This window comes from Perissodus microlepis, chromosome 12 (assembly GCF_051167445.1).
Source record: "Perissodus microlepis isolate ML-2025 ecotype Zambia chromosome 12, ASM5116744v1, whole genome shotgun sequence".
Lineage (NCBI taxonomy): Eukaryota > Metazoa > Chordata > Actinopteri > Cichliformes > Cichlidae > Perissodus > Perissodus microlepis.
In genome coordinates, this window is record NC_140472.1 from 21,539,528 (window position 1) to 21,560,601 (window position 21,074).

General features: G+C 39.5%; 2 protein-coding genes across 3 annotated transcripts in view; both read left to right on the forward strand.

Moving 5' to 3' along the window:
* The first annotated feature begins 10,254 nt into the window (after positions 1-10,254).
* LOC146376271 (SMAD family member 4-like) overlaps positions 10,255-21,074 on the forward strand; it is a 34,230-nt gene continuing 23,410 nt past the window's right edge. The window contains exon 1 of the mRNA XM_084945731.1: positions 10,255-10,743. The gene's annotated coding sequence lies outside the window, so the exon portion shown is untranslated. The remainder of the gene's footprint in view (positions 10,744-21,074) is intronic.
* On the forward strand, positions 10,754-19,260 carry LOC146376272 (nesprin-2-like). 2 transcript variants are annotated; one of them, XM_084945733.1, is made up of 4 exons: positions 10,754-15,784; positions 16,687-16,835; positions 17,555-17,719; positions 17,797-19,260. In XM_084945733.1, exons 2-4 carry the CDS (start codon positions 16,779-16,781, stop codon positions 17,962-17,964), a joined length of 390 nt encoding a protein of 129 aa, XP_084801859.1. In that variant the 5' UTR covers positions 10,754-15,784; positions 16,687-16,778; the 3' UTR covers positions 17,965-19,260. The 2 variants fall into 2 exon arrangements, with proteins under 2 accessions (XP_084801859.1, XP_084801858.1); XM_084945732.1 differs by lacking the exon at positions 10,754-15,784 and having other exon boundaries at positions 15,793-16,835.

Consider the following 21,074-nt stretch of genomic DNA (forward strand, 5'->3'; position numbering starts at 1 on the left):
AACTGAGTACCTATATTAGAATTAAAATTCAAACTAAAGTTTTTATTCCTATCTATGAATATTATTTTATTATTACATTAATATAGCACAAGGTTCAGTTAGCTTTGCTTGATGCCATTAGTGGAACATGCTGGTATGTGTGTAAAGCATTAGAGTACAATGCACAAATTTGTAATATTCATTTAAACTTTAACTTAAAATGTTAAAACTTTTGCACAGATGCAAATATTTTGAATGGTGTATAAAGGTGCACTATTACTATTGTGTGTGTCTATCTATCTATCTATCTATCTAGTGCTCGTGTCTTTCAAATGTATGAAAAAGCTTTTACGAGTGATAGTTAAGGTCTTGGACAATAGTAATGGTTCTCTCTTCGTCAGAGTGACTGTAGGCAAATGATGACAGCAAAACAAGGGCCAAAAAAAGTCTAATTAAATGCAATCCAACAGGAGTCGAGTTGTAACTAATAGTTTCCTTCATATTACCTCCTGCAGCTTGTGTGTGTGTGTGTGTGTGTGTGTGTGTGTGTGTGTGTGTGTGTGTGTGTGTGTGTGTGTGTGTGTGTGTGTGTGTGTGTGTGAAAGAGAGAGAGAGAGGGAGAGAGAGAGAGACTGCTGCACTTGCGTTCGTTAAAAGGGGATTTTCCAGGTTGAAAACAAAGCAGCGCAGTGGCAGAGAAAACATCTAAGTTGGGGTCCTGTGTGTGTGTGTGTGTGTGTGTGTGTGTGTGTGTGTGTGTGTGTGTGTGTGTGTGTGTGTGTGTGTGTGTGTGCATGCTAAACGCTCCTGGGCGACTAAGGAAATAATGAAAGGCAGAGCGACTACATTCTCATGCAGATTGTGAGGCAGCATGACAATGTGCTAATGACTTTCTTGGCCTAAAAGTAAATATATAAACTTTATCCCCTGAACATTCACTGCACACTAGAAAAATAAGAAGCAACTCTTGTTTTGTAAAACTCTTGATGAAATTTTGAGAAACCCTCAATTCAGAGCCCACAAACTCATCGCTAAAAGCACTTTAGAGGGGTTGTATGGTCGAGTGGTTTGCAATGATGCATGTGACACCAGCGGTGCCGAGTTTAAACCCCACATCAGTGAAATTGCTTTTCCACAACCGAAGGAGTTCCGAGAAGAAAGTTGTTTCTCAGACAACTGAACGCCTGAGAAACAACACTGACAAATTGTGAGCTCGAAATTATAAGGCTCGGGATGTTTCTGTGGAGTATTCAGAATCAACGTTTTAACAACCCAGCTAGAAAAGCTTTTATAAAGTAAGATCTGTCTTTAAAACTCAACCAGACCGACCTGCATCCTAATTGTACTTTTACAGCAATGCAAGTCATGCACGCACTATAAAACCAGTGTTTTCTCTGTCATTGTTTTTTCTAACACTCTTGAAAAGTCATGGTTACAAAAGATCAGTGTTACTTCAGTGGTTAGATTAGTGCTTTGTTAAGACTAGGGAAAACATTTTTCCCATAATAAAGTCCTTTTTTTTGTTTTTTACTCCTCTAATATTTGCAGACAAAAACAGCAAAAGTGATGATGACTGTCGGTGATATTGATGATGAGCTCTACATACAGACGATCTTTCAAACTGAAAATAAAAATCAGCATCTATGGATATGTTTTAAAAAAAAAGACCGATATCTTTATAAATATGGTTATTAACCTGAAAATTTTGTATAAATCCGAATGACCAAGCGTCAAACAATGAATGAACATTGTCAGTGATACAGTATTTATGTAATGGAAAAGCTAAAATTCTGAGATCCAGAGAAATCTTTACACTAGAAATGAGAGAAATTAACTTGCAGATCAAGCAAAGTTTGGCACCTTGGAAATCTAGCGATCGAAGCTCAATTTTTACAAGCTTGTTTATCAATGCTGTAATTTACGAAGCTTAATGTGGCAGACCTGTGAAGCACTAGTAGCCTATACCAACAGCAAATACACTAACTGGGTAGTTGACAGCTTTTTATATCCTGCTGCTGATGAGCCATACTTTGCTCATAACATGCCAGGGGTGTTTCTCATACAGATAAGCCATATAACCATATGTACATCATAATCTGTCATTAAAACTATCACGCAAAAGCATCCATAAACCCTATACTTGCATTAAAGCTCTATAACCCTATAAATCCCCAAATAGAACCTAAATCACCCAATTAACTCACCCCCCCCCCCACCCACCAAATGTTATCCTTTACCTGTCCCAGAACCTTTAACTAGAGTTCAGACCCCGAGGACACATTTGCCTGAACACAGGTGAGTGTTTATTACATCATAAATTCACTAAAATCATCACTCATTCAAAATATTTGCACAAATGCTTTTACCCACACTATTCCTAACCAAATGATAATCAATTGCATTTGTGGCTAACACTGTCTCTTTATCTCACAGCATCTGCCCAACGTCCACTGAATAGCTCATTAAGTATTGAAGGGTTCTCATATCCATGTTTCTTAAAGTGCAAACATGCACATAAAAGCGTCCATCGTTACCTAAAACAAAATGCAAATTCCTCTTAGCAAGTAATGAAACAGCTCTTTGTTACATCCTATTCAAGCTCCCCCTGTTTGAAAGAAAGTTTCCTCCTAAAGCAGACGTTTATGTGGAAACCGTCCTATTTCTAATTTCAAGAATGCTTCCATGGGTCAGTTGAGACAGTAGGAACAAACAACCAGTATAATCATCCAACTAGAGGAATTGTCGGAGATGTTATTTTGACTTTGAAACCAAACCTTTTAATGAAAAAAAATTGTAATAGGATATAATATTTTCTTGTTATAACATTGTGTTTTTCATCTCCTGTGCATAAATATTTGATCCCGATCATGATTTGTTTTTATTATTAAGTGAACCCATCTGTGTCTGAAGCAAAGCTGCAAATCAGGGAGCTTATTCCCACTGAGAGACACTCATGTGTGTAAAGCCAATGTCTCACACATCGAATTTGTGTGTTCATGCAGATGAACACACATGTGTGTGTGTGTGTGTGTGTGTGTGTGTGTGTGTGTGTATATATTTCCTGATTGTGGGTGGGCCCATTAGCCCACAACCTCTCATAGCTTATGGGTCAGTGGTTTAGGAAAAAATGTTCCGAACCACAACCACACACACACATCGACACTAACCACAACACACATAACCACACCATCGTGCCAAACTATATACACACATGCGCACACACATGAAAAAACACCCTCGATAGTGTGACACACATCATAACAAACATTGCTCACATAAACCAAACACCCTGACACAGGGAACATATGTGTGTTTGTGTTTGTGTGTGTGTGTGTGCGTCTGGCTTTACTGAAGTTTTATGATGAAACATGAAGACTGAACCTAATGCAAACCATATGACAGAACCAGTGTTTGATCTCCACATGCAGCTCTCTGAGACACAGAGGGGCTTACGGTGTGTGTGTGGTCACATGTTCACTTTACACATGTGATGAGTTAATGGCCTCAAACACACACACACAGGCGCAAAAAGAAAGAGTGTGTGCAATTGAGAGGGAGAGAGCAATGCAAGTGAAAACATTTGTTTTAGCAAAGTACTGTGCAACTACCAATCCAGTGACATTTGCCTTCAGCTGCACTGATCACACAGAAACAAGGACTGACTCAAAGGACTGCTCTGTTGCTGGTACACATTTTAGCCCTTTTTTAAAAACTGTTTTTTTTTTTTGTAAACTGAACTCAATCTTACTCACATGAAATGTTTCATTATTTCACCGTGAAAGTTTTGCATTGTAGCCTTAGTTATAACACTCGCATTTATTTTTGTTCATGTGAACTTTTTGCTGAGTTACAGTTAAAGTAGTTCCATGGATGGTATAAAAGATGGACGTAGCTACACCAACTAGTTTCTGAAGTCCCATTTTGAAGCCTCGAGATGAGCATTTGGGCCATCGCCATCTTTTTGCAAAAAACATGGATGTGACGACCCGGAAGCTACCTGTCCATCCATACTGTCTATGAGTAGTTTGTTACAAGCTACATTTTGAGGCGACTGTGCGCAAACGCCTTTCAGTTAAAAACTGCTGCTGTCACTGATTACGATGATTGTAACACTGTGCTCGAGGGAACATCAGAAGAGACGCATGACTGCCTTTGTGTATCCTGAAAAAGAAAGAAGAAGAAAAAAGAAAGTGTATTTGAAGATGGTTTGACTGCGTAAATGTTTGTCTTGTGAATTGTTTAACCACCCTAGAACCCTGACTTCAGCCTTTTCTCTTTCTGTTTCTTTGTGAGTGCTGCTGGTCAAATGTCTCATCCCTCCACCATTTGACCTTAGAACTGAAGAAGCTTCTCGGATGAGAGGTGAAACGTCTTCAAGTAAACTTAAAGAAGTCCAGACGCTTTTCTTTGCAAGCTCCTTTGACGTCTCATCTCTTTGTTTAGCTTGTCTTTTCTTGACGTTGCTGCTTCAGGGATTACCATACCTGTGTGCGCTCGCTTACTTATTATTTGACTGTGCAAACCCATTTAAACAGCTGACTGATAAGATCTCTCACTCACACTTGCTCCTGTTTGCTATTTTCATAGCTGCTGAACTGCAGCCGTATACATAAAAAGGCTGAACGGTATTCTCGGAAAGCTTTGATCAGATTGGATCATGAACTCAAGTCATTCTGTCAGGGCTTTGTTAGCCTGCGGACAAAATCACAACACAAAAGCTAGCCTCTGTGGGCAACAGTCATTGTTTGGCTTCCTGTGTAACCACGATATCTGGATAAGTGGTAACTGATTCCATGCACCAGGCATTGTTTACAAATATGAACTTAAGAAGCTAATAAATAAAATAAAAATGCAAAATATTTGTCGCACCCTAGCTGCAGGTTGTAATTCAGCAAATCCAGTTCCTTTTTTGGTCTCCACATGGAGTGTTCACCTGCATACAGAAAAACCCGCTTAACTTGGATTGGTCAATAGATTATGGACAGCACACTAATACAAACAGAACCGTTATCCATTCCCAACAGAAATTCATGTTCTTGTGTTGGTCTATCAATATTAGCCTGTGTCATGGTGCAGAGGGAGTTGAGACTCAGTGAAGTTTTCACTTTACCTGTCAGTCTATGTTTCTTTCCTCACCTAAAGCTTGGGTCAAAGGTTTCATGCTCACACTCATTATGGGCATGAATGTCATGGTAATTATGGGAACTGTTCTTCTTCCAAGGTGGAATTATTGTACAGCATTACTTTAAAAAATAAGACTTGGGTGCACAAGATTGGATTTATTTTGGATTTTCTCTAATGCCCACAGGCTCAAATATATACACCTTCACTAATATTTGGTGAAATGTCCCTTAACAAACTGCAAACTCAACCGGTCAATTTTGGTAGACTGGCTGGATATTTGAGTTCATTTAAATTGGTTGGTTTTCCTGGCACACACCCGGTTTTCAAGCATAATCCTCAAATTTTCAGTAGGGTTGAGGTCGTGACGTTGGGAAGGCTATTCCAGAAGCTTAATGTTAGCCTGCTCTATCCACTCCAAAGCTATTTGTAATGCATGTTGGGCTCATTGTCCTGTTGGAATACCCAACTGTTTCCAGGTTTCAACCATTTAGCTGTTGATTTGAGGTGAAGTTGAAGAATTTGGAGGTAGTCCTCCTTCTTCATTATTCAATGTAACAGCATGATGCTATGACTGCCATGCACAGTGACACTAGTGTTCCAGTTCAGTTCAGTTTCCAACCGGAGCTTTCTGCCCTTCCCTGTGCGCTCATGCACCTTGCAGAACAGAGTTTAATGTGCAAGAAGTGGTTGATAAGGATGAAGAAACAAAAGCAAAAACAAACAAAAAACAAACAAAAGGTGGGGCTGAAAAGCTAAGAGAGAACTAGAAATAGATGCAGCAAATAGTGTCAGATTCACGGAAACATTAGCAGTTGCACGGTAAACAGTAGTGTCAGGAATAACTAATATGAAGCCCTGGCAGTCACAAGAGGATGCTGTTGCTACCACTGGAGAAATGCAGGAGGAGGAGCAGTAATTGATGTGTAAGAAGATATCGAAGAAATTCAAGTAAAATGTAAAATTCAAGTATTGATCATGGTGGATGACCTGGACCAAAAATGGCAGGATCCATGATTTTGTCTATTATGAGCTTTGGTTTGTGAAGAGATCATAGATACAGGTGGCTGGAAGGAGTGTGTGGACTCATACTTCAGGACAGGGGTGGAGCTCAGACGAAGTTGGTTTTGTTTTCTGACTGTGATACCATCCAGACAAATCTCTGGAGAGGTACTGGAAGAAAATCCAACTGGGAGGCTACAAAGCAGACCAAGAGCTGAGTTACTGTAGACTTTCTAAGTGTTATTGGTGAAATAATTTCAATTCTAACCTTACAAAGACTTATTTGTTTTAAGGCGCTCTTCGTTAGCTTTAACTTTACCTTTCCACACATATTGCAAAACACTTTTGTCTCGTTTATTTGCTCCTGTTCTTTCTGCACATGCTACATACACTATTTAGAAATCTAAATATCTAAAGCTACATAAGGCATTAAATGCTAATCTCTGTGCTTTAAATAAAACGACTATAGCAACAAAGTAAATTTAAATCTGTGAACCCGAATGTGGTTGCTGTAAAAGGGACTGCTTGAGGATGTTTTTTTTAATGTATCACTTCCAGTCAGGATGGGGATGGACACCTGATGGAGCTGTAGTGCAACTTAAATAGCACAACCAGCCAACCAGTGAACATCTGAGGATAAGGATTTTGGTAGGAATTCCTTTGGGAGCTCTGTTATACACCCTTTCTCATTCTCTCTGTTCTTCGCCAAATCATTTCATCTTTCCAAACCACACCTTTCCTTCTTTTTTTTGTATTTTGCTTTTTTTTTATTTCTTTTTGTCCCTTTTCCTTTTTGATTGAGTTCATTCAGTCTCAATAGTCATTGCCTCCTTCCTTTTTACTTTTCTCTTTGCCAGTCTACCTAGCATGTCATGATTGGGCGGGGGCGGGGGGGCAGGGGGGGGGGGGGGGGGGGGGGTCTCCATTTCTCACCTGTGGTTCTCTTTGGCTGATCGGTGTTTTCTCTGGGGAAATCTTTCAGAAGAGCAGTACAACGCTGCAAACCCCCTGTGACTCTGTCTCAGTTTCCTATCATGGCATTACAAGGTTCACCATACAAAGAGAGTGCACACACACACACAAATACAGTAAACAAATATGCATTAATGCAGGCACAAACAACACTCACATTAGAGTGTGTTTGTGTAGTAGAGCGAAACAGAGTGAACACAGCTATTTGTATTTATTCCATGTTGACTCAGTTCAGCACTGTAATGATGCTTGTCATGTTCCACAACAAAGAATGAGCCTACTCACATGTGTGCGGGCACACACACACACACACACACAGACACACACACACACACACAACACAGGGCTTCTACAGGCTTCAGGCTTATAGTCACAACTGCATAGATAAATAAGTACAATATACTCCCAGACAATAAATAACTACAGGAGATTGGATAACTCCACCACCACAAATGTTTGAAGCAGCAAACAAACACTCACATATGTATCTTTGTGCACAAGTAAAGCTCTCTCACACTGTTACAGTCCTGATTTTAATCCTGTGTTAACTTCAGTACCAAATGTGGGTTAATCTGCTCACGGGAACAGGAAAAGTTATTCTGATTCTTAGTAGTAGCAGCATCAGTAGTGATGATAATAATACTAACAGTAAAAATAATTATGTATTGGTCGAATGCCGATTGGTTGATAAGTGGGCCAGAGATCACCAGGAATGGAAGAAGTGAGTAAAAAAATATAAGATTAATAAAAAATACAGCATTACATTCTGTAATAATGTCCTCTGTGATTTTTTCAGTCTCTTACATCCTTGTGGACAAATTTTGGCCCACTTGTTTACATTCATTTAATAAAGGTTTGTGGACATTTGCTCATGCACAGCTCTCTTCAGCTCCTGCCACATTTAACTGTAGAGTACTTTGGTATACAGAGTTCATCACCTCAGTGACTGCGAGGCACCCTGTGGCTGCAAAACAAGCCCAAATCATCACCCCTCCACCACCATGTTTGACAGTTGGTATGAAGTATCCATGCGGATATGCTCTTTTTTGGTTTTTACCATTACCTTTTCTGGATATCCACTCTATCAGATAATGTTTAGAAAAGTTTGGGACAAGCTAGTGTGTGTGAAAACAGCTTAGGAGAATCTAGAGTCCTAACAAGAAGTACTCTTATCTACATCTATTTGATAAATAGTAGATATCTTCCCATATGGAAAAGATATATATAAATCCTATAAAGTTCGTATCTGTCTTGTGTGAAACTTGTATGAAAAGCATACAAGAGTGAAAACACATATAAGATCCCTTGAAAAATTATATAATGAAACTTGTATGTTTTGGATACTTACTAAAACAATATATGAAAGTAATGAGAAAGTGGCCACTTTCATGAGTAAATCATATAAGTTTTTATTATTTCTTTTCCATATGGGTTACCACTAAAAAAAGAAACAGCAGTCCAGTTTGGGGGGTCAAAGACTGCAGGAGGTTGGAGAGGTGTTGGTGTCACCGTTATCAGTTCACCAGCCAGCAGACTGAATTTAACATCCTGTGTGAAACTCCCTGTATGGCACTAATACCACAATCTGGTGAGCTGTGAAGGCCCACCAAAGGAAACCCTATGAGTTACTAAGACATGCAGCTACACCTTTGACGTAACAGTAATCCAAGCATCACAGGTTTACGTGTTGCCTTGATAGCATTTAGCCCTGTGTCCCAAGTGAGCTTCTTACCACCCACAAAGAGTACCAAACAGAAACAAACTCTCAATAGAGTCACAAAAACATTCAACACATTCAACAAACACTTTTTGAGCTCTATAGAGAAACTAAAATAAACTTTTATGAAGTGCTTCTTTGTTTGCACCACTTGTTGCAGCACCAAGGAATTTTGGGGTAAATACCACAAATAAAAGAAAATTCATGATGAATTACTCATTTTTGTGTTTCCCTGTTTTTTCTATCCTCATCTCTGTTCTCACATTTGCTTGTTAGTCATTTCTTTTTAGTTACTTCCTATTTTCTGATGTGCTCTGTTTTCACTTTACTGTTCCTTTACTGTCTTGATTGTTGAGTCTCGTTGTTAGATTGTATGCTCACCTTTCTGTGTCCATTGCGTTTTAGTGTCGAGCGTTCATCTTCTCAACCACTATCTAATTCAAGGTCACAGGGCTGGAGAGCTGAACCCTAACCCAGCTGCTCGAGAGGTCGCCAGTCTGTCTCAGGGTTTGTTCCCATTCCCTTCTTTTGGAGTTCTGCTGTTTCCTCATCTCCTCTTGTTGGAATATCCTTCTTAATTTTTGGATCAGTCCATGATTTAGTCCATTATTTGTTTATCCCCTGCACTTTGGACTCCATATTGTCCCCTATCTGGGTTGTTTTAATAACTTTGACTTTACTCATAGCAAAGACGTGCAGCAAACAAAATATTTAAATTCAAAGAAAAAGAAAAACACAATAAATACTTGAAAATAATCATACTGGTTGAATTTCTTTTAGAGTTGGTAAATCTTTTAAAAACACCTTCTTTGGTTTTCTAACGTAACATTTTGTCAAAGTCTTTAGATTTTTATCAAGAAGTGTTGTGTTTGATTTCTCTTAGACATTTTTGATTTCTATCAGAGGTGTGTTCTCTTGGCTGCAAACGAAGAAAAAAATATCTCGGAATCTGGTGGAATTTCTTTTGAAGTAATCTGCACTCATCTCTGACGTCCTTCCACAAAGGACCAAATTTTACTCAACATTATGCAGTCTGTCTGCTTCCCAGCCTGAGGAGGGTGGCTCCTACTATTTGCCCAACATATCCAACTTTTTGTTTTTATTTGGGTATTACAGTCAAACCTCATTGGCAACAAGGCTGATTTTGTGCAGATATGTTTCAGTTGAATTAGCTATTAGAGAAGAAAACCTTTAAACAGCATCCCAAAATGCTTTAAACACAGATGGAAGAGATTTTGGTTTCTAACTGTTTGCAAGTGGTGCAAGAATGTGTGTGTATCTACAACACACCATGTGTGTGTGTGTGTGTGTCTAACCATGAGTAGATGAGGGGAGGCATGTGGTGGCCATTTAGAAGGATTAGAGCTGTCAGAGACATCAAGCACGACTAATTATTCTGTTAGCACACTACACTGCAGGGATACAGCGTGCGTGCGTGCGTGCGTGCGTGCGTGCGTTAGGGAGCTGTAAGCAAGGAAAGATGGAGGGCAAGCAGCTAGTAGCTAGAACAGGGGAGATATATAAGAGATATGGATATGGAGGGCAGATGGAAATGGATAAGGCCAGACAAAGGAGAACAAGAGTGGGAAAAATTGAGGAGCCGTGAGAGCTGCAGTTATTACCCAGAGAGAAAGCACTCTGTATGAAAGATGGATAGATGGGAACAGAGGGCGTCATTGAAAAGCCCAGTGGTGAAATGTGTGAAACGTAACAAAGACGGAGAAAGAAACAAGAGAATGAGGACGTGAGGAAGGAAAGAGATGTTAAAATCGGAAGGACGAAAGAAACAGAGAGAAGAGGGGTGACCTACCTCATGCCTTCACGGATGACTGCATTTGTATCCAAACATCCCAACATGCCCTGCTCTGCCACTCGGGGCAAAATCAGCCTCCAGCATCCAATCAGCCGTGGCCTTTTACCACCTCGCCGTGGGGCAGAATGTGCACGAGGGAGTAAGTCAGTCAGTGTATTTGTGTTTGCATGTGTGTGAGTCAAAACATGAGCGCGCACACACACGCATCTGTTTGTATATGTGCGTGTGCGTGTAGTTATAGAGCTCCTCACTACGCTGCCTCTCTGATTTATCTTCAAACGGACAGCTCATTCGTCTCCTCTCACACACACCTCCTCTCACATCCATCCCTTCATTCCTTCTCTCCCTCATGTTCACCATCTTCCATCCATCTTCTAAATACCACCCAATCAATCCAACCTTTCCTCACTAAATTCATCTCTTCTTCCATTCACTTCTCCTCGTTCCATGTACCCATCCCTCAATCTGCATTTACTTCCCGCAGGGATACACAATTTCCACAATCGCACTGAGGTGGAAGGATTTCAGATTTAATACATCCCCCACTCGTGTGATGTGCTCAGGCTTCAGAGGAAGAGGTGAGGGGTTCGATGGAGGACAGGGAACGGGAAGCAGCAGAAGCAAAGTTGTAGGATGAATACATGAATGAAGGGAAACGTTACCCAGGGTCCTCTTACATTATTCAAACACAGCAGTCTGTCTTTATCCTTGACGTTAAAAGTGAAATACACTGTTTAACATGCGGTGTCAATCAACAGCAATTTCAGCCAACGGCAGCTTAATTACAAATCTAGTTCACAGATGACAGAATCTCCTCGTGTCACGAGTCACTTCAGACAGCATAATTAGTGGCCACAAGCAGTAGTTTGAAACATGATTAGACACACAGCTGTCTGAAATCAAGAAGCATTGCAAATTTTTAGGCATTAGCTCAACAACCTTGAGAGACATCATTATCTGTACATCATGTCTCACAATTTTTCATCTTAAATCAAAAGGTCTTTTAGAAGTGATGCAGAAATGGAAAGACATAAGAACAAAAGCAGGAGACAGAAGACAGTGTGACAACAAGCAGCAACTTCTCAGGCTGAAAACTGAAGCCAGAGCAGAAGTGCCTGAAGCTGCAGTTCCTTCAGTTGGTCAGCAGAGGTGATTCTAAATTGCATGTGAGTGCGGGCAGTTTTCTGTCTCACTGTGTTAGGCTTGTGACACACTGGTGACCTGTCCACAGTGTACCTCGACTCTCCTTCTACATAACCACAGGATGTAACCTGTCCCCCTGGGACAGGGTGCAGACAAAAGCACGTCAGAATCAGAATTGCATTTATTGCCATGTTTTCCACACAAATGAGGTGTTGGAGGGAAGGAAGATTCCAGCCAATCACCTTCTCAACCTGATGAGGGTGGTGTCATCTGCAAACTTCAGGAGTTTGATAGACTGGTGAATGGAGGTGCAGCAGGAGAACTGCTGCTAATGGACTGATGGTCAAAGTCAAGTGAACAAGCAGTGACGAGGTGAATGACCTCGTCCCTTTATTCTTTCCTCTCGGCAGACAGATAATCACATCACCTGTCTTGCTTTTCTGTTTTATTTACATCTTTGACCATGTTAATGGGTGCACAGCGTAAAGCTCACACACCAAAGCCTAATTTAAAAATCTGTGTCGTACCTTACAATGCAACCAGAAACCCCTCTTCCATTCAGACATTGCAGGCTTAAATACATCTGACATGTAGTTACCTTTCTCTGGAGGTGCACATCACATTGCATGGAAGGTAACGTTACAGGGTTAAAAGGGATTTCCAGTTAGGATGTATGTGGCCACAAATATCTAAGGCACTAGAATGATAATATTCACCTCTGAGGAATAGCAATCACGGTGAAATGCTCTGTCTCCGGTGTAATGGTGCAGACCTTGCTGCCTTTCAGTGCATCTGAGCTATTTGTGAGCTTGTGGCATGAATTCGTTAAGTGGCATCCATGATGTGTGCTGGTTTAATGCTTAAAATATTCACAAAACACTTTTTTGTTATGCCATTTGAACGTAAATTAAAATACATTGTACATAACGCATAGTAAACTTATAGTACATAAGTTTACTATAAATGCAATGAAGCATTGTTGTTGGTTTACGAGGATATGTGTATTTGATTGCACTTCGTTAGCCTTTATTCAACTTCTGTGGAACCCAAAGAGATTTTTATTATTTTATTTTTAGAGCTTGCATTACACATATTTGTCACAGCAAATGAACCAACAAAATTCATCATAAATTTTTATACTTGAAGACCGTCGGGAGGTGGACACAGAGCAGAGCTGGTGGTTTATAGGCTGGTGGTTACTGCACTCTGCTGGTAAGTGATGGGACTTAAACAACATACAGCCAAGTCAGGCCGTGTGTGAGTGTGTATATTTCTAGATCAGTTTTTCATTTCCCTTTCAGCTCTGGTGCTCCCTCTATTCAAGAATTGTGACTGAAACTAAAATAACGAGGTCACGATTTTTAATTATCATGTTGCTCATGGACAGCGGGAGGGGAAGAAAAAGAAGTATCACTTAAGAGTGAGAAATGGGAATAAAGTGCAACTGACAAGAACAGAGAAAAGGGAGACACTGAGAATTAAAAAATAATTGTCCTCGCAATTTCTTCAGTCAAGGTTATTTGCTAGGAATAAAGATCAGAGCACAATGAGCTCAGTGCGTGGGTGATAAGAAAGGGAAACAAAGAGAAAGATGATAGACAATTAAAGTCATATTATGGGGGCATGCCAACTACATTAGCTACCAAAGCTGATAATTAATCATCATCGTGTGCCTGTCAGTGGGTAATAGTCACATCTGTAATTGGGACAAATGGTTAACCAGTGGGGCATTTAAACTTTGGTGTGTGTGCGTGCGTGTGTGCAAAACATGCTCTCATTAACGTGAAGAGGGTAAAATGAGCGTGCCATCAAAGATAAACAGCGTCTACTCTTCATCCCAAATAAACACCGCAGCAGATGTTTTCACGTCTGTAATTAGCACCTCGTTAAGCGCAGAGGGGAAAATAATGTGTGAAATAAGCAGCTGTGGAGGAGCAGCTAAAATAAAACCTTCATGTTTCACTAAACGCTGGAAGATCAATATGAAACATTTCCTTCTGCTGAGAATCGTGTTTGCAGCAACTGCAACCCTGTGTTAACAATGTTTATACTGAGTAAAGATATATAACACTATGACACAGAGATTGTAAGGTATGTGTTAGATTGTATGTAAATATGTAATTACAGTGACCTCTTGCCTCATTGTAAATGTTAGACCCTCAGGTAACTTTCTTTCTAACATATGGATGTGTGTATTTGTAAATCTTTTATTGCTGGTTTCAGTCTCTTAGATTTACCTGGTCCCCGTCCGCTCTTCTCTTCCTCCCAGGCGTTGACATTTTGCCGCATTTTCCTGAGAAACAGGGTGCATGGGAGTTTCTCCACCCTGTTTGTAAGCGGCAGATCAAATTATGCACATCTAACCTTGCTGCAGCAAGAGACTACTCCTGTTTGGATCACTTCCAAACTTGTTCTTCCTCTCTACACAACTTAATTAATTCTGATTGGCTCTCGTCTCTCCAGAAAATTTTCGTCTCGTTTTTTTTAATTTTTATTATTTCTTGTGAGTGAAAAAAGGAAAGTAGTAGTCAACAGTGTGGAAGGGCATCCAGCAAAAAAAACTTTGTCAAATCAAACGTGGATCATCAAGAATGAGATTTCCATACTGGACCAGTCTCCATCTCTCCAGTGTTGTTGGCCAACACTGTGGTGGTCCTAATGCTCACCTAAGGTAAAGGAAGGGGAAAGGTGTGTTCGGGAGGCAAGGCAGAGTGGGTGGAGATCAGTGTCAGGGGTGATTTGTGACAGGAGAATAGCAGCAAGGGAAGGGTCACAAGATGGTAATGAGGCCTGTTATTACGTTTGGTTTGGAGACAGGAGGTGGAGCTGGCTGAGTTGAAGGTGCTGAAATTGCCGCTGGGAGTGACTAGAGTGAACAGGATTAGAAATGAGTATATGAGAGAGACAGCTCAGGCTGAGCGATTTGGAAACAAAGTTAAGGGGGCAAGCCTGAGATGGTTTGGATATGTGGAGAGAAGGAATGGTGGATGTACTGGGCTTCCAGGCACACTCAGAAAAATTATGGTTCTTAAATGGTTCTTCAGATGTCTTCATGGTTCTTTAAAGAACCATCATACGTCAAAGAACCTTTTTATTTTGTGGATGGTTCTTCAGCTATTACAAATGGTTCTTTAAAGAACAAAAGGTTCTTCATCCTTAGCAATCTAAGTTTGATGTTGTAAATGGCATAAATATTTATTCACTATAACGAGGCTGTGAATTATACTGTGTGTTTTCTTTGTGTGCATGTGTGTGCGAAGGGGGAGGGCGGGTTACCTGGCAATTACCCTTTAAGAGAAGATGGTAGGAAACTGAATATTCAAATAAAAGTTAGAAATATTTGCTTAAAAATATACTGGTGGCAGGGGTGGGGGAAGCCTAAAGACCCTAACCCCCCCCCCCCCCACACACACACACACACACACACACACACACCCCTAACCCTGCAAACCCATTATGAATATGGTGAGTTAACAAACAGTAGACACAATACACACATTCAAATACTGTACTTTAGTTTTAAATTTTAATAAAGCATTACTATTTTCTACTCCAAGGCATTACTTTTGAGATTATTATATATTTTTGAAAATATAGCATAATGATAATACTAGTTATTGTAAACTTTACAAACCACCCAGCAGTATGTAAAGTCAAATTATAAAATACAAGTAAATAACAATTGCAGAACAGAATGTCAGTGTAATGAACACACACTTCGTTTTGACAAAGCGCACTGCTTAGGTAAATGATCTGAGTAGTTGTTCATCACTGAGCAATTTGTTAATATGTGTTTCGAGCCAAATAAATGACAGGGGGAGAGAGAGTGACGTCAGGACACGTCATACTATAACCTCCCGGGAGCGGACGGAGGGGGTCAGTCGTTGGGATGCGCATGCGCAGACAGAGTGCGCGAGCGGCGGGCCTTGACCTTTCGAGAAAAAAAAACTTTCTCACGGACGGTGACAGCGAAACGGATAACAGTCTTCAGTACCTGCTGGACTTTGAAGCTCTGGATTCTGGGACTGTTGGAAAAGGTAAAACATTTTCATTAAAACCTTATTACTGTTTTGTTTTTGTTACTCGTCATTGCTGTTAATGTTGTGCTAACAGTAGCGATTAGCTAGATACGTTAGCCGTCAGCGCAATTTAGTATCCGGTATACAGAAACTGTTTTCCTAACAAAACCACTGTTATAATTAAGTGAAGGTGCTCCCAGCTATTTTGAACCTTTGGCTTCTAAAATGTGTGGTTCAATTGCGTGCTGCGTACATAACCTAATGTCAGCTAGACCGATATTAAAATTTAATATATTGTTAAAGTCACTAAAATGGCGCCTGAAGCCTGTTGTGACGCGAGCTCTGTCTGCTCTAGAAACTCTGAAATTCTGTAGATCTGAGCCGTACATTAAATACTCACATGAACCTGTACTTTGAATTCTGTATGAGCTGTATAAAATACAGCTATGCATAAGTGTTTTGAATGAATAATTAGATTAGATAACTCTAACTCTAATTATATGGAAATGAATAGAAATGTGACATGAGAAGGTGTGTCTTTGACTGTTCCTGTATAACTTATTTTTGGACTAGTTGACAAGTTATGCTCCGGTCATTTGATGTTTCCAAGATAATGTTCTTTTGTAATATAGTTAAATTTTCTTTGTATATTTCATTTATCCACCATCATACATACAAGCTAAGAAGAGGTCGTTATACTAACAAGAGGTATCAACGCTGGGCTAAAGTTCAGCACATGGTTAAAGTTTATAATCCAGCCAGGGTGTAAATATCACTCAGCAGCCAGAGCTGAAGCAGGTAGCATCAACACATAAATCTACTCTACCCGGCTTAAATCACAAGAGCACCTCTGACCAAAAAGCTGTAGATTTTTCTTGTTTGCACAAATTAATCCAGATTCACATTAATTGTGTTCACAGCTCCAACAAAATGAGGAAGAGGAGGGGGAGAAACACAATTAGGTTGAATTACAATTGGATGGAAGGCGAGGACAAGGAGAAGGAAGCTTAGGATGAGGAGGAAGAGAAGCAGCAGGAGCATATTTAGGGATCCCTATGATGTCATTGAGGTTTGTTTCATTAATATGGTCCTCTCACAAAGAAAGATGACTTGTTTTAGTTAACTTACTTCCTGTATTAAATAGTGATGTGGAAAACGTTGTGGAAAACCACAGAGCAGGCACGTATAGTGCATCTGCAGGTAAATGAACATCAAATCTCTAAGACAGACTGAAATCTGTATATTTATCACCCTTATGATAAAACCCATGTCAGCCATTGGTTTATGGACTTTGTATTTTGAAGCCTCAACATCTGCTTTATTGCTGTTGCTATGTTGGGACCATATTAGGATGAGGGATCAGAATCTGGAGTCATGCACACTGTTTCATTTAGTGTGTATCCATAAGATTCGTACAGCAGATCCAAGTTGTGCCTTGAAAACAGGAAAGTCGTCTGCATAGAGGAGAACTTTAATAGCAGGCTTGTACAAAGTGAGGCTTTGTGCTCACATTTGCTGCAAACACTCGTTTTACTTCTGTCACCCTGTTTTGATGCAGAATTCACTTGAAATCAGGCAAGAACTGGAGTTATTTTTTATAATGTGTTCTTGTGAATTGATTGTGTATCGCATATGTTTGATTGATTCGACTTTCTGCAAGACAACAGTCGTCCGCTGGCCAAAAAAGTTTTCCAAATACCTCCACGTGATCTAGCCTGGATTTAGAAAAGAATAGCAAAAAAAATCTGCACCTCCTGCTTCAGATGCAATTTGTGTTTCTGTGTTCAGAGGCAGCCGCGAGAGGGGAGACCTCGGCTCATCCAGCTGGAGAACCTGACCAGGAGGAGTCGAACATTAACTCAGCTCTTCCAGGGCACCCTGCAGACTCGGCTGCTGGCATCGGCGAGGGATGACGTGAACGCCAAACTGGAGTCCATCACAGGTCAACTGCAGGTATGCGAGTCAGACCTTCTGAGGAGGGTTTCACTTTTCTCTCTTCTTTATAATTGACTCTTTTCTCTCTCTTTCAGTTCCTTGTCTCAGAGTGGGAGGGATTTGAAGCACAAAGGGAGGAACTTGTCGTTTGGTTGGCTGATATGGATGTCCACCTGAGTGAGGTTGACCAGCTAACAGGAAACACCAGTGAAAAACTGAAACAACTGCAGGTGTGGGCTTGTTTTGATATGACATATATTTGATATGATACATACGTCAGAGACATTATCCTAAACTGGACTAACAAAGGACCATGAGTACAACATGAAACGTACATTATATAGCGTAAGGCTGAAGTTCATTGATCATTTTAATCATAAACTTGTTGTTGAAATATTTTTACTGAACATGCAAATATCTGCTGATGAAAATGTGTTGATTTATTGGTCTGTTATGAAGCTATTGCTATTTCTAATGTGTTTTATCACTTTCTGATGTTTTATTAATTAAACAGTACATGTATTCATTGTTGTGTTATCTGTAGATATAGTATTTATATATATTTATTTATAGTATAGCAAATATATTTAATTATTACTGTTTAAAACACTAATATGTGACATGTATTAGTAGTGATGTTGTGCTGAGGGTTAAAATGCCTTTTTGTCTTTTGGTATACTACAAAATGACAATAAACCATTAATATATGTCTATGCTGTGCTCGTATTTATTTTACCCTACTCAAATTCAATTTATGATACATTTTATTTTGAAAGATTTAAAATGGTTTTTTAAAGAACCACTCAAAAAAGGTTCTTTAAAATGGTTTTTTTAAAGAACCATTTGAAGGAAGAACCTTTTTAAAAAGTTCATTGATCATTTTAATGGTTCTTTAAAAAACCATTAAAGATGCCCCAAAGAACCATTTCTTGATGGTTCTTTGGGGCACCTTTAAAGGTTCTTCAATGAACCACTGAAAGAAATGGTTCTTCAAAGAACCATTGTTTGAAAGGTTCTTTGTGGCACCGAAAAAGGTTCTTCTATGGCATCAGTCTAAAGAACCACTTTTGATTTTTTTTTTTTTTTTTTTTTCTGAGATATGCAGAGTTTTAACGAACAATTTGAACACTATTATTCATTTACATTATTTGTTCTCAACAGAGATGGGCAGTAATGCGTTACAAGTAACGTGTTACTGTAAACCGATTACAGGCACTTGCCCTGGTGGCCATTCTTTCAGTGGGCATTTCTCAACAACAACTACAAACACTAGTAAAGTGAATGGGCATTTAATTAAATAATGAAAGATTTAATTCAATAATTAATGGCATATTTAATTAATTCATTTTGTCACTCCTGGCCCTCCACACCTCACTGCCATGATTGTTTGTGTAGTTATTGGATTCTAAAACTACTAGAATAGAATAGAAAACACATAAGATGCAGTCTCTGTTTTTTCTTCACCTTATTGATTTGAACTGAACTGAAATAAATCCGTTCTTTTCTGTATGGTAATGACCAGGACCTGTCCCAGCTGTCTCTGGTGGATTCAGTATTGTCTCCAATGTTTCTGATAACTTCCAGTTTGGGAAGTTTCCCATGCAGGTGAGGAATGCAGTGACTGACAGACTACCCCTCCTTGATTTAGGACCCATGCCAAACACTGAGTAAAGACTTCCTTGCATTAAACCTGCATAGCTGTTTTCACATTTATAACAAATCACCTAAGTGACCGGCAGTGATCGTATAGTTAGTGCTCTGAGTTGTTGCCTAAACAACCCCTCTTCAAATCGGAGTTACAGCAGAGAGAATATGGCACTGAAGCAATGATGACAGCTTTAATAACCTATTTCATCTTCAATTATTCTTGTATGAAATTCTCTTAAAGTAGCAACTGAATTTCAACCAACTCAGCTAGCTCTGCATATTTTATTTCCTCTGTTAAAATAAAATATGCAGAGCCCAGCTGTAATTGTACCTTGCATTAATATGGTGTATTATTGATGGTGACAGCACTGCTTAGCATGTCGTCCTGAATCTCACAGGTGTGCCAATGACCTGTGCAGTATATGAGGCACTAAAATCCTGGTGGATTTCTGGGATACGAACAGGAGGGAGTCATGTGAGCTCTATCAATATTGCCCCACTTACGTCTCAGACCTGTATTTATGTATTTATGCACTGAAATCGCGCTGTAATATCCAGTTAACTGTCCACATTTGTACTCTGTTTTTCCATTTATTATATTTTTTTCATTAATTTGTCTGAAAAAAGATCCACGTAGTAACCAAAGAGAGCCTAAATCAATGGTCTCTAATAGCAGCCAAATTATAAGAGCTTTCATTAGTGATGGTGAGATGAAGCCTTGTGATGAACTGAAGCTTTCCATCCAACTGGTCGACTCATGGTTCGAAGCATTGTGACGATTCATTGGCTCTACTGCGCCATCAAGTGGACGATTAAAGGCAGATAGGCTCAATGATTATAATGATGTGATGTGTAAACCTCTAAACTTAATAAATAAATTGTTTTCATGGTTATTTATCCCGAATATTGTCTCAGTATGTCTGATACAAAAGAGAAAGTGGAAACTATCAGGACAGAGTTTTGGTATGATTGTGTAACTGTGTAATCATGCTTATGTACATCTGGACAATGACACAAACTAGTGTGTGGTGCTTCACTTTTTAATAAACTAAAAGACGTTTAAACATATTGGCACCCAATTAGCCTTTATTACAGGTGCAGTTATAACCACTTTAAACTGTTGAGTTGAATTCATAATCTTAAATGCTTTTCAATGCTTTTTATAATCTTAAATGTTTATATGCTGGTTATGTTGGTCTGTATGGGAGAGGCCCCAGACTTCAGTGTGTGAAAGATTAGGTTGCAGGCTGACAGGAAACGTAGGCTTTTGCAGAGCGTGCTTGTGAAAGTGAAACTAAAGCAGAGTCTAAGGGTAAGTTATTTTGAGGAGCAGTTTGGATGATGCTATTTGAATAACTAGGCTATCCATTATTATCTTTTATTCATTTATAATCTTAATATTAAGCTTTGAGTAGTGGCATTCATTTAAAGCATTTATTCAATATATTACATATATAGTTTTAGTGGATTGTTGCACATATGAGAGGGGCCTCTGGTTGTGAGTGTTAGTAGGTGAGGTGAGAGGTGAAACAAAGTGCAATTGAGGTCGGGAGACATATACACACACATCTTAGGCAGATTCATTTCTAGGTAAGAGTTCAGATATATTTTTCTTGCAACTGCATTTTGAGTCTGCAGAATTGACAGTTTTTGCTGCAGAGCATGCCCTGAGGTTTTGGAGAAGCGAGAGCGAGATGAGCTACCGGAAGCACCTGGCGTGGAGGCG

Excerpts from the sequence above, each read along its gene's own strand:
- LOC146376272 (XM_084945733.1), top strand. The coding sequence starts at position 16,779 with ATGAGGAGGAAGAGAAGCAGCAGGAGCATATTTAGGGATCCCTATGAT. Across the intron at positions 16,836-17,554 it reads ATCCCTATGATGTCATTGAG|AGGCAGCCGCGAGAGGGGAG; the intron begins GTTTGTTTCATT and ends TTCTGTGTTCAG. Across the intron at positions 17,720-17,796 it reads CCATCACAGGTCAACTGCAG|TTCCTTGTCTCAGAGTGGGA; the intron begins GTATGCGAGTCA and ends TCTCTCTTTCAG.